Raw genomic sequence first — 12,526 nt, forward strand, 5'->3', positions numbered from 1 at the left:
GCTGACCTCTTTGCCTGAAAACAGGAGGAAAAAAAACAAGAACAGGCAGTGTCCTGACAGTCTCCAGTAGCCCCTCTAGTAAAGCTGAGCCTGAAGAACCTCCTCAGCGCCACCCTCACCACCCTGTCTTCATGGTTTTTCCTGTATTTTCATTCTTGTGTGCACACACAGACCACGAACTCCTTCCCCTTGCTTGGGCACCCGAGCAGCTCCTCAGAGATCTCTACTGCGCTTCCGACCTGGACGTACTTTGGTGCTCCTTGTCTCGGGAGGCAGTTTCTATGTTTTCCAACCCTCCCACACTTCTTCCAGTTCACTGAACTGCTTCTTCCTTTTAGCCCCTTGACTTTAGCTGAGCCCAGGGTCCCCTGCAGATCAAAGGCCTATTCGACAGCCACTATTAGCATTATCTCGCCTAACCATTTGTTTATACAGCACGAGTGAAAGGGGCCCTAATTTAGTTCAGGCTTTTACATCCCACTAAAATACAAATGGTAAAAGATGATTATTTGACCTGTTTGAAGGGGTCTGCTTTTCACAGAGAGAGACTTTTGCTAAGCTTTGTCTGCGCTGGAAGCCTTTCTAGTGAGCAGAGACAGGAGCTTGGAAGTACCGAGTGCTCTGCCCACCCCACCGCGCATCCCGACTTCCTTGCAAATAGTCACACCGAACACTGCACTTGCAGTGTGGGCACTTACAGATTATGTCAGAAACAGCGCTGTCAGGAGAAGCTTGTAGCTGAAATTAGGAGTTTGCACCCTGTCATGCGCTGGAAACCACTAGGGACCAGCAGCTGACTTCGGAGTAACAGTTTCCTCTGAAACTCTGAACCTGAGCGTTCAATAGCTGCACACCCGATTGTTTTAACCACCAGTTTTTTTATTCTATTCCTGCTCCTGCTGCATGAACCTGTATTTCAGAAACTACCCTTGCAGATGCGATCAGCAGACCTGAGGCAGGTAATGTTGGCAGGGTACCAGCGGAGACGTCTCAAGGCACCTTTTCCTTCTCGCCCTTAGTTCAGCAGCCAGAAGTTGCTCTTGGGGTACACAAAGACTCAGGGTACACAAATACAGTTACAAGCCTGCACTCCGGGGACAGGAAAGCGCAGACATCAGGTATCAATCACACTGTCTCCAGGCGGGGAGACCATCCGGGAGACAGTTCGCCTTGGGCCTGTGCCTTAGCATCTCTTACACTGCCTTGTTTTTACTATTATCTTCAAGATTAAAACATCAGCTCTGACTTCTTGCAGCTCCAAGGTGAGGAGGAGAGGGGAAGAGGTTGCAATGAAGACTGCTATAAAGACTTTTTCATACCGGGGACCAATATATCGGGTGCTGGCCCTGGGAAACTTTGTTATTTACCTCTGCTGGAATGGGAAAGGGAAAGAGCTGGAACAAGCACAGCTCTTGGATACACGCGGTGCAATTGGCTATACGAGGCAGTTCCATGGGAACCCCACCGGAGAACCAGACACACTCAGCAAACACGGCCGAGAGCACAATGTGCCGAAGGAAAAGTGTGAGGCATTAAACATTTCCTTTCCTTTCTCTATTACCTTTTCACAACAGGACAGAAACCATCTGAATATTTTTTCCTTGTAAATTTTCTGAAATGACTTTAAAAAAATACTTAAAGACACATTTCCATTAGCAGCAGCACTGATTCTTTACTAATTCATGAAGAAAAAATATGAAATAATTGGTAAGAGCTGATCCCTTGGGAAACACAGATGCCTGATTTTATAACTTGGCCTGGTCACTTGGGCTCAGAGCTACACAGGAATGTGCGCGGTACGACAGCCAGCATTGCAACACCTGATTTTTGTACGCCTGTCCTTTCCTCCCCATCCTTCTCTCACCTACCTGAAGCTGCTGGAACCGAAACAAGAACACTCATTCACTATGCCTGGCACCTGGGAATGGGATTTAAAAAAACCACCAACCCAAACATCCAGGGTGTTGTACATGAGCTGCCTAAATTAGCCAGTGAGAAATGCTGGAGAAAAAGGTGTGTTACAGCCTCGTCCTGTCTAGGGCTTAGGTGCCTTGGTCAGGTTTAGCGGGACATGCTTCTTTTCGCTCTGGATTCACAGCCCTGAAAACTTAATTAGAGCTTTTCACCTTGCATTAATTAACATGAGAAATGACAAGACCTCTCTTCAAGTCTGCTTTTTCTCCGCCCACCCGTTATCCTTGAATAACCCATGGCCCGTGGGTTCCCGCTCTCCCTAGGTGCAGGGCTGCGTTCCAGCCGGGGAGGAGGGACCCACGCACAGCCTGGGTCAGGCAGCAGACGAAGGAGGGTTGGGGCCTCCTTCTGCCCTCTTTTAGAAAGAAGGGGGTGTGATTTGTGTAGCCCAGCGTGAGGGCTGTGGTCTGAGAGACTCTACTAAACCGAGGCAAGCTTGTCCGGGGACAATCCCATATGTAGGTCCCACCCATGCTGACAAGATGAGTCCCAAGTTAACCTGAGGCACCTGTGTATACCTGGGAGTAAAACCCTGCTGTCAGAAATGAATGGCATCGCCTAAAAGAGGAGCAAGATGCTGCATTTAGGGACCCACATGACTCATGTGGCTGAAATGAATGGGACTAACAACATCCCTGGCCACCCCAGCCTCCCCAAAGTGTTGATCTCACATACACCAAATGGTCCAGAACCGCTGGGGTTTTCAGCCCAGCTTAGGAAGGAGCAGAAACAAAGGCATTCCAGGAGGTGCCTGGTGTCTGCCAAGTCACATCACTGTGTGGCAGCATCCCCAGGCCCGCTGGTGGCATCTCCAAACCAGCAATGTGAAAGCTTCATCCTCTCTGGTGCCGGAGTTGGAGCCCCGAGCCCTCACCAGGCACCAAACCGCTCCCGAGGAGGAAGGTGAGCATGGGAAAAACTGCAATGTGGCCTCAGTAGGCCTTAAAGTTTGTAATCAAACGGCAAAGAAAACAGTTTCAAAATGTGCAAAAGGATCCATGAGAATCAATTACCACCTTCATCCTACAAAGCCGTGAAACAACTTGGATTCTACTGTCAGAGCGTTGAAATTTAACCACCTTTGTGCCGCCTATGAGTTTTCATCTACTTTATAAAAAAAAAAAAAAAGAAAAAACCAAAAGAAGTCCCTGGGAACGCCAAAGTTGCCTTTTCGCTAACGCTTCTCTGCCGCTGCTTTCCTCCGCCGCCCTGCGACACCCCGGCAGCGGGACGGGATCTGCCGGCGGCCGTCACCGCCGCTCCCGGCCGGTGCCTTCAGCGCTAAATGCCACCGCACCCCGCGGCTCCGCCACGACGTGTCCCCGCGACGTGTCCGTGGGAGGGGCGGGACACCCCCGGCGACACCCCCCCCAACACACACACACACTCACAGCCCCGACACCACGCACCCACCCCCCCGCGCCCCCGCACACACACACACACACACGCGTGGCGGCAGCGGGCGGCGCCGCCAGGTGCGCCCGCCCCGTCGCGGCCCCCGGGGAGGGGCGGCCGCGGCTCCTCGCCCCACCCCGCCGCGCCGGGAGCTCGCCGCCCCCCGGCTGAAGTCCGGTGCCGCCGTGCCGCGCCGTGCCGTGCCGGGGGTGCCGTCACTCGGCGCTTCCAGCATGCTCCTAAGATGGCGGTAGCGGCGGCGGGCGGCGGCGGGGGCGGCCGGGCGCAGCGCAGCGGCTGGCTGGAAGTTTTGGTGCGGGAGCGGTGGCACAAAGTGCTGGCCAACTTGGGCGGCGAGGCGCTGGTGCTGAGCGGCGAGGAGCGCCCCGACGGGGCGGCCCACAACGGGCTGGGGGGCGATGGGGCGGCGTGCCGCGGGGCCGAGGGCGGCGGGGGGGCGGCGGCGGTGCGCACCGCCTTCACCGACCCCCCCGAGCAGGTGCCCGAGGCCGTCTCCAACAAGAAGCGGTGCGTGAAGGTGCTGAAGCAGGAGCTGGGCGGGCTGGGCATCAGCATCAAGGGGGGCAAGGAGAACAAGATGCCCATCCTCATCAGCAAGATCTTCAAGGGGCTGGCGGCCGACCAGACCCAGGCCCTCTACGTGGGCGATGCCATCCTGGCCGTCAACGGCACCGACCTGCGGGATGCCACCCACGACGAGGCGGTGCAGGCGCTCAAGCGGGCCGGCAAGGAGGTGCTGCTGGAAGGTAGGGGACCGGGGGACGGGGGGCGGCCCGGCCGCCGGCACGTCCCGGGGCGGGAGGCTTTGGGGCAGGTCGGCTCGGCTGCCGAAGAGGCGGCGGAGCCGAGCCCGGGGCGGTGGGATGAAGAGCCGCCCCCCTGCTTCTCGTCCCGCTCCTCCGGGCGGCTTTCCAGCCGAGAATAGTTTTATTCCCCCCAGCCCCGAGCCGCGCCGGGACTCCCGACGGCGTGAGTTAGCGTCGTAGCCCCTCGGGAAGGGACGAGCGGGCTGCCGGGGACCTGGGCCCGAACTGTCCGTCCTCCTGTCAGCCGCCGGAGCCCCCCGCAAGCCCCGTCCGTGGGCGGCCGCCGGAGCCCCCCGCAGCCCCGTCTCGTCCCGGCGGCGGGTCGGTTCTCAGGCTGAGGGGTGACGGTGGGAGCCTGGCCCACCCCCGCTGGGGCGAGGGATCTTTAGGATCTGCCGCCTGGGCGTTTTGACGGCTTTTTAGCCCAAGAAAAGTGGGGGGAGTAGGGTGCCGGGAGAGGAGGGGTTAACGGAGTGCAGGAGCCCCCGCGGGCAGTAAGCGAAGGGCTTGGGGGACTCTTCCCCAGCCAGCTCGAAAAGCCCCGAGTTTTGTGCGGTTCTTCCTTGCCCCCTTCCCCCACCCCGCTCCCGACTAGGGAAAAGGGGGGAAAAGGGGCTTGAATGAAGCTGGCGGTGCCTCGCTGACACGTGAACCATCCCCGCAAAGCAGCGACTTTCGTTTCCTTGTTCAAGGGTGACAGAAACAGTTTTGTAAGAAGTAGCGTTAGGAACCGAGCCCGGCGTAAGGAGCAGACGTTGGTGTGTGTGGAGGAGGCGTGGAGGGAGGGTGTCCCCGGCAGGGTCCCCCCCAGAACGGGTGGGATGTTGGGGAGGGTGTGAGCCAGAAGCAGAGCCGGGTTCCCCAGGACAGCGAGTTCACAAGGTGTTCACAGGCGTTTCGTCCTCCTCTACTCACAAGGACTAATTGACGTGCTCCACCTGAGAGAACGAACAGCTTCAGAAATGCCCTTGGCACGTGTTTGATAAAGGGATTGCGTATTTCCCCAGAAGTTCATTTAACTGGAGGTCAGTGGCATTTGAGGCATGCTGCTGCGCCTTCTTCCCCTGTGCCATCGCCTTCCTCCGAGCTACGGTCCCTGTAGCCCTTCGGTAGCGCACAGGTTTTCACAGGTGTCTTTTTGGTGCTTATTCTGAGGAGCAAAGGAGGTGTACAACCAACTATGGCATAAAGCGACAGAAAAAGTTTGAAGGGGAGGGAAGGTGAGAAAACATCAACTGCAGTAGTGTACGCTGAGAAACTATTTGATGTTGTCGACATGACAGTGAAGGAGTTAGTGTCCCGTGAGGATTGAAGAAGCTGAGGGCAATTGCATCTCCCCTCCCTGCCTGCCCAGCGCAGCTCCCGGGACCAAAGTGCATCTCGTTCCAGGCGAACCGCTTACGAAAGTACCTGTGAAGTCTTAATATAAACTTCTCCTTGAGGTCTGAATTGAGGCTGTTGCATCTAGATTGTGTCACTGGTTTGTTTACGCAGTTTAAGGTCTTGGGGTGCAGGCCAGGCAAAGGCTGACTTTTGGTGGGATCTAATGAGTCATGTATATATGTGCTTGCAACAGTCTCCCTCCCTCTGCGCGGTGCCTGCAGTAACAGCACCTGAACACGCTGCTGCTGTATGAGTCTTAAAAAAACCTTCATTTTTCTTCCCAGCGGTAGCGAAGATGAAGCCGTTTCAGGTGGACTCTTAGCACCCTCCTTCTCTCCGCTCCTTTCACCATCGCGGCTATTTTCTTGCATTCCTCTGCTCGGTGAAGGCTGACGTGCCGCAGTGGTTGTTTCTGCGTCTGAGTTTGTAATTTGTAAATCGAGAGCATACTTCAGTAGTCATCCCTGTGTCAGGTTAAAATATTCTGACGCTGAACTCAGTATTTTGTCCTGCTTTTCTCTTGCTATTTCAGTGGAGTAACCAAAAGGAGAGCTGGCTGCAGCATTGCCCCGGGAGGTGCTACTCCTTCAGTGGGGAACCTCTCTACCTGAATGCCTTCTGTAAACAGGCAGTTTAAAACAATTCCCTGCCATTCAATTTCCCACTTTGAAGCTCCTTCAGCAGCAGCACAATCTAAAACGGTCGTTTTATTACTAAAGGAAGGAAAATCCAAAAATGGTTATTTTTCCCTTTAAAGAGAGAGCGCCTTGATTTTCCTTTCCTTCCAGACTATAGGAATTTGCCGTTTCCTGACTTCTTAGAGAGTTATATATTGCAAAAAGCAGCCTGCGCTGGGGCAGGGCGAGACCCCTGCGCAGCTCCTCTTTAGGATCTTTCTCCAATTAACAGAGCAAGGACAGCGTGTGTTTCCAGGGTCAAAATGTAACCTTTACATTTTCAGGGAGATTCTGAGACTTGCTTGTGACTTCCAGAACCAGGAAAGATGAACTTGCAAAGGCACGGCAAGGTGCGAAGCAGGAGGGGCGCATTTCAGGATGCCGCAGGGTTCTGGGTGTCGCCCAATGCGTTCTGCCTTCCTGGAAAGGGTCTTATGGTTGAGTATTTCCTAGAGGTTATCGGCAGTGACGATGCGGTCAGTATGGCTCAATACACCCAACATCAGAGTGCTGGAGCCGGTCTGTTATACTCCTGAAATTGCTTGCTCAGTGAGATGAGGCATTTACCAGCTCAGCACTAAACTGTAGTCTCTCCAGCATTCCTGTGCATGGAGGAAGGGAGCGAAAAATCCCTCCCCAAGCCCTCTGCACCGTGCGTGGTCAGCAGGGCTGGCACTGGCGGGGGTGGGGTGGCAGGAGGTAGAAGGTCTGCGAAGAGGGGAAGGGATGGGGCAGTGCTTCATTTTAACTTGTCCCTTTTGCTCCATTGATCATCGTCTCTGAGCTGCTGGGAACAGAGATTATTTGCAGGAAGGTTAAGGGTGGCAGAGCTGCAGGAGCTGTGCTGGTGTGGGGTGGCACGGCTGTAAAGCCCCGTGGGATGGGTCCTATTCTGACAAGTTTAATAGTCATCCTGGGCTGTTGTGTCCTCTCATTTTGCACCCTGTCTTACAGGTCTGATCTGTGGGGCTGGCCAGGGTGCCCTGAAATCAGGTAGGATTTGATAAACGGAAGGGAAATAAGTCAACAGGTGACGCTGCCATAGGAGGACCTGTAAGAAGGTTCAAGAGGAGAAGGAAGTGATGGTGAGGAGGGCTTGAGCCCCAAGAAGTCCTCCTCTCTCCTCATCTGCAGGGATGGACCTCTTCTGCTCGCAGGGTTTGATTTCCTATGAGATTTCCATCACGGCTTGGACATGGGTGCAGGGGAGCAAAGCAGCCAGTGAGCAGGGGCAGGGGCAGCATTAGTGTTGGGCTTGTTGGGCCCAGGTGTTCAGTACATCAGGACGGACCTTCTCACCAGCGTTCAAGAGCGCAAAGGATTTCCCTAGGTGAGAGACGAGACAGCCTCCTTGTACAATGCGTATTTGCAGGCAGCTAAAATTATGACAGCTAGTGTTTGTACATATAGTTTCCCTGTGGTTCAGTTACATTGGGTCTTCTTAAATAAGCACTTTGGAACATCAGGCAGCCCCTCTTGTGCGGTGTGAGGCACATTACATTCAAGTGACTCTCAAGACACAAAAGGTGTTTGTTTTAATCAGAGCATCCTAGATGAGAGCAGTCCCTCGGCATGCTCTGCAACCGAGCTGGTTGTGCTTTACTCGTATTCTCTATGTGTTTGGTAAAAAAAATGAAAAATTGAAGTGGCCTGTGCTAATGTCAGGCAGGACCCCTCTGCATGATGCTGTATTTGGATGTGGAAGAAAAAAAACCCATTAGTGTGTTTTTTGCAAGCTAGCTGCAGGATGTTTTTTTAGATTGCATCACTTCCTAACTTGTCAAATGTGCGTGGACAAGCTTCTGATGATGGTGGTGGAAGATATGTAGCGGGAAAAGGAGCATCTTCTCAGTGTTGCCAGAGTTTTTTATTGGGTTTGAGTGATTCCCAGTTAAGTTAACACAATTGCAAGGCAGGGGTTACAGCTCCCTGGAGAAGTGGCTCTCGGAGCCTCTCTGGGTTTGCAGAAATTTCCTGCAGAGAGGCAGCCCCCTGCCTAGTGAATTTTAGCATATGGACAGTATACTATAGTCCTCTTCTGTAGCCCTCTTGGGACTAATCCACAGTTTTAAAGCAATGTAACAATAAGCAGGGTGCAATCTGTACTGTGGTAACGTGTATTATCTTCCAAACAATATTTCTGTAAGAACTGTAAGGATTCTCCCCTTCCTACCCTTTTACAATTTTCTTTGGATGAAGCAAAGTGATTCTGCCTTTGTGAATTACGTGTTGAAATAGTGTAAAATAGGCCCCGGCTACCTGTTGGCTGTATTTTTCTATCTTATCTATGTTTTCGTATTTCTTTCAGTGAAGTAGTGACAACAGGAGATTTCTGTGGGTTAACAAAAATACAATATTTACCCAAGAAAGTGTGTCTCTTGCAAGCATAGGGGAAAAATGAGGCACAGGGCACTTAACAAGTGCCTACGTGACATAACTACGTACTGCAGTCAGGGCTGTAAATCTCAGTGATTGCAAATTGTATGCATAGTTATTCGCGCTTCCAGTAAACGTATGGAGAAAACACTTCACTTTTTTTTTTTTTTTTTTTTTTTTTCTGGTGCCAGCAAATACGCGCTTAGGGAAATGCTTTGTACTTAAAGGCCACACTGCGTTTCACAGCCTGTGTAGCTGCCCTTGGCACATAGCGGTTTGAAAGTGAAATTGAAAGGGAAAGGAGCAGGTAATCTTATTCTCAAGAATACCAGGTCTAAGCAGTCCTCGAGAATGTCACTTTTGATTGTTTCAGCTGCCTGTGGCTGATGGGGAAGCTTGAGTGGGAACACTTGATGTGTCTTTCATTGATTAGATTAGATTACAGGCTAATTTAGCAGTCCAGACAGTCTGTATCACCTTTCACTGATAAGAATCAGTACATCTTCTTTGCAGCAAATCTGGTACAAGTCCTCTTTCTCAGTTACTGTAAAGAAAATAAAGCAGTTGTGGGTAACACATTCCGGGATTTATTTGGACCAAGTGCAGCATACCCCCTCAGCCCGCCCACCTTGGAAATCATATACTAAGTCCTGTAGGAGGGACTTAGTACCAGCGCCTTAAGGGTGCTTAGAAGATTAAATATGTCTAGGGATCTGGGATTCAATTGCACGTACAGAGTCTACATGTTAAGTATCATTAGGAAAAAAAGCATTTTTTAAAATCCCAGCAGTAATTCCTTTGTGGAAAATCAAATTGAAAACTTGGTATAACTCTTTGAAGAGTCTTTAGACCATTAGACAGAGTAAAATTGAAAGCTGAAGGCTTTTGCTGTAGTTAATGAAACTGTGTTTGTATCTTAATTTTGCCATGGCAGGTGCCTTTTCACTTTCCCACCCTCCCAGGAAGGTGTTTTCACACGGGTGGTCGCCAGCAGCGTCGCCTGCCCCCATCCCTGCCGCCCGCTGGGCACTCGCTGCACGTCCATCCCGAGGGAACTGCTGAGGAGTCTCCGTAATGCAAACCAGAGTTTGGATTTGGGACAGCCCAATACAGGTGCTGATCCCAATGCGTTGAGAAGGATTTTTAAATTTTTTTTTTACTTTCCTAATCTCACTGTTTTCATAACACAGGGTGTGGAGCTTCTCCTGGTAGTAATTTATCTGTAAATTTAAGTGTAGCATCCATTTGTGCGCATTGACAGTTCCTAAGTGTTGGAGAGATTACCATATCTATTTGTAATCTGTTCGAGTGGTCATTTACTTCCAGGCTTTAAGAACACATTACTTCCATTCCATTTTTCTAATTTAGATTTCTGATCATAGGATTATTTTGTACTTTATTCTGCAAGATTATGTTGCCATGGCTACTTGTTAGAATTGCTACAGCTACTTCAGTAGAAGGAAAATTGGAGGAAACAGTAGTTCAAGAGAGCAATAGCATACATCAATGAGCAAAAAATGATGGGAACAAAGCTGTCCCAGCAGTGCACTCTGGTTTTCCAAGTCTGAAAAAATTCTTCAAGCGTCTCAGAAAAATAGTCAGTGAGGAAGGGATGGTAGCAGTGTTTCTAGAACACGCAAAAAGTCTTTTAATTATATATCGTATAGGATTAGTGAGTGGCCTCTATAACGTAGTTTTGATGGCCTTGATGTGGTGGGTGGAGGTGAGTGAGGTTCGTCTCTCTTACCCCCTCCCTACCCCCCCGTTGGTCTCACTACAGCGGCTGGTGCAAAGTGAGCTTCGCTTGGCTCAGCTATGTCACCTCTCCAAACCTTCAACTATGTCGAGCAGAGAAAAATACTGCTGTCAGCGTAAGCCGTGCCGGTGCCCAGGGTCTTTGCCAGGACATCTGTACTCGGAGCGATCAGGGAGAGCATCGTACTGTTGTGGCGGATTGGGAAAGAGCTGGGACTCTGAATAGTAGGAATAAATAGCCTGTTTTGGCAGAGGCACAAAGCTCGTTGTGGAGATGGGAAGGAACATCAGGGGAGTGGCAGCATTTGGTACATGCCTCGCGGAGCGTCTCTGCAAGGAGGGGGTGAGAAGATGTTGAAGGTGAGGCATGGCCGATTGGGGCTAGAGAAGTTTGTGACAAACTACAAGGTACGTAGAAAGTGTGCAGTGCCACTTGTCGCTCATGCTACATGTTGGAAGGTGTGTTATGAGCCTCCGTCATGCTCTTAAATAAATGGCTGCCAGCTGCTATTTTGCAGGACCAAGAAAAGTGCTCGGTGAGGCTCGGTCTCCATGCTTTAAAAGATGGCTAATGGCCCTGCCTTCTGTGCCTTGCACTTCTGGAAGAGAGAGGATTCATTGAAATGATGGCACCCAGCCTCTTGCAAAATCTGAGTCCAGCAACACCGAGTAATGAACCAGGACACAAAAGTGTTTTACCTAACTCAGCTTGCAGGACAAGTTGGGAAAAGACAAAATTGGTTTGTCCATCATCCACTTAGCTATCAAAGCATACTTTTCTCTAAAACATAAGTTAACAAACTTGCTTACAACAGGTTTAATCAGCTGTGACTGGTCCTTCAGTTTGCTTCACCACTAGATATTGCCTTGCTGTTGGGTTAAGTTTGTTCCTTCACGTAAATTAAATTAAGGGACATAATTTCTGCATAACTGTTTGGCAGACTTGAATTTCCAACTGCTGCTACTGTACACTTCTGTTACGGTCTGGTTTTAATTTTGTCTGCCTAGAACTTGAACTACTGAACTGGTTACGGCTTTCACTGCGCGTATACTAAGGGCACGACAGAGTAGGTCACTGCCAAAGCAGCACATCTGTATTGTAGCAATTGGGTAAAATCTTCTTAATTGTAAGGAAATAAGCCAGAACAGTAGACGTGGAGAAACTGTCTCTGATTAGAAATGATTAACATACGGCACACTCCTTTTAAAAATGTTGTGCAGCTTTTTGCTGAACTGTTGGAAGTCATGCTTGTTGGCGCAGCTCTAAAAGCCATCAAAACTAAGGCTGTGGCTATGCTTATTCCTCACGGCTCCGCGATGTTTCCGTCTAAAGATGACATTGGAGCAGCGAGTCCGCTTCAGGCAGCGCCTAGGTGAGTGACTTGTGTGTGTGTGCACCTGCGTGAATAGCTTCTGTTCACTGCAATAGCATGCTAAAAATTGGTAAATTGCTGGCATGGTGGAAGTATCTGAGAAACAGGATCCCTTTCTCCCAGTGTCTGAAAGTTAGAGACGTATCATAACATAAAAATAAAATTAAAACCCTTTTTTTTTTTTTTAAAAAAAAGGGCAGTATCAGAATATAGATTCACTTCTAGCAGAGGAGGCACAACTTAGCTGATTTACTCCAACAGATAACATGACCTCATGGGACTATTTATCAGCCTCATGTGCCCTTTCAGAGAAATAGGGCCATTAGTTAAGCTTTATGTTCCATTTGCCATAGGCGTATTCTGCTGGTGCAATACATATGTTGGCTTTTAACATAATCAAGTAGTTATGAGAGAGTATTGAAAGCTATACCATGGAAGTAACGTATTGCCACTCTTGTCTGAGTTATTTCAATAATAGCCATTTCCAGGATGATTTACTGTACTAACACATGTGTTTTAACTGCCATTGGCTCTGATTCTGCCAGGGGAGCAGTGTGAAGGTGAAGATGCTGGAGGGGTTTAGTGTTATCCGGCACGTAGCTTTATGAGGCTGCTTTAAGCTAATGGTTTTAATTCAGGCAGTGAGAGTTTATCTGTTTATCCCGGAGTTTGGGCTCTAGTCACTGGGAAGCAGCCTGGACGGACTGAGGCGGTAGTGGGGCTGGCAGGACAGCAGTGGCAGACGTGATTTCCCTCGTAGGAGGCA

At 50.4% G+C, this 12,526-nt stretch overlaps 1 protein-coding gene across 1 annotated transcript in view; it reads left to right on the top strand.

Moving 5' to 3' along the window:
• Nucleotides 1–3,502: 3,502 nt before the first annotated feature.
• SNTB1 (syntrophin beta 1) overlaps nucleotides 3,503–12,526 on the top strand; it is a 115,231-nt gene continuing 106,207 nt past the window's right edge. The window contains exon 1 of the mRNA XM_054193318.1: nucleotides 3,503–4,136. Within this exon, the coding sequence (XP_054049293.1) occupies nucleotides 3,614–4,136 (523 nt within the window). The 5' untranslated portion in view covers nucleotides 3,503–3,613. The remainder of the gene's footprint in view (nucleotides 4,137–12,526) is intronic.

This window comes from Rissa tridactyla, chromosome 2 (genome assembly GCF_028500815.1).
Source record: "Rissa tridactyla isolate bRisTri1 chromosome 2, bRisTri1.patW.cur.20221130, whole genome shotgun sequence".
Taxonomy (NCBI): domain Eukaryota; kingdom Metazoa; phylum Chordata; class Aves; order Charadriiformes; family Laridae; genus Rissa; species Rissa tridactyla.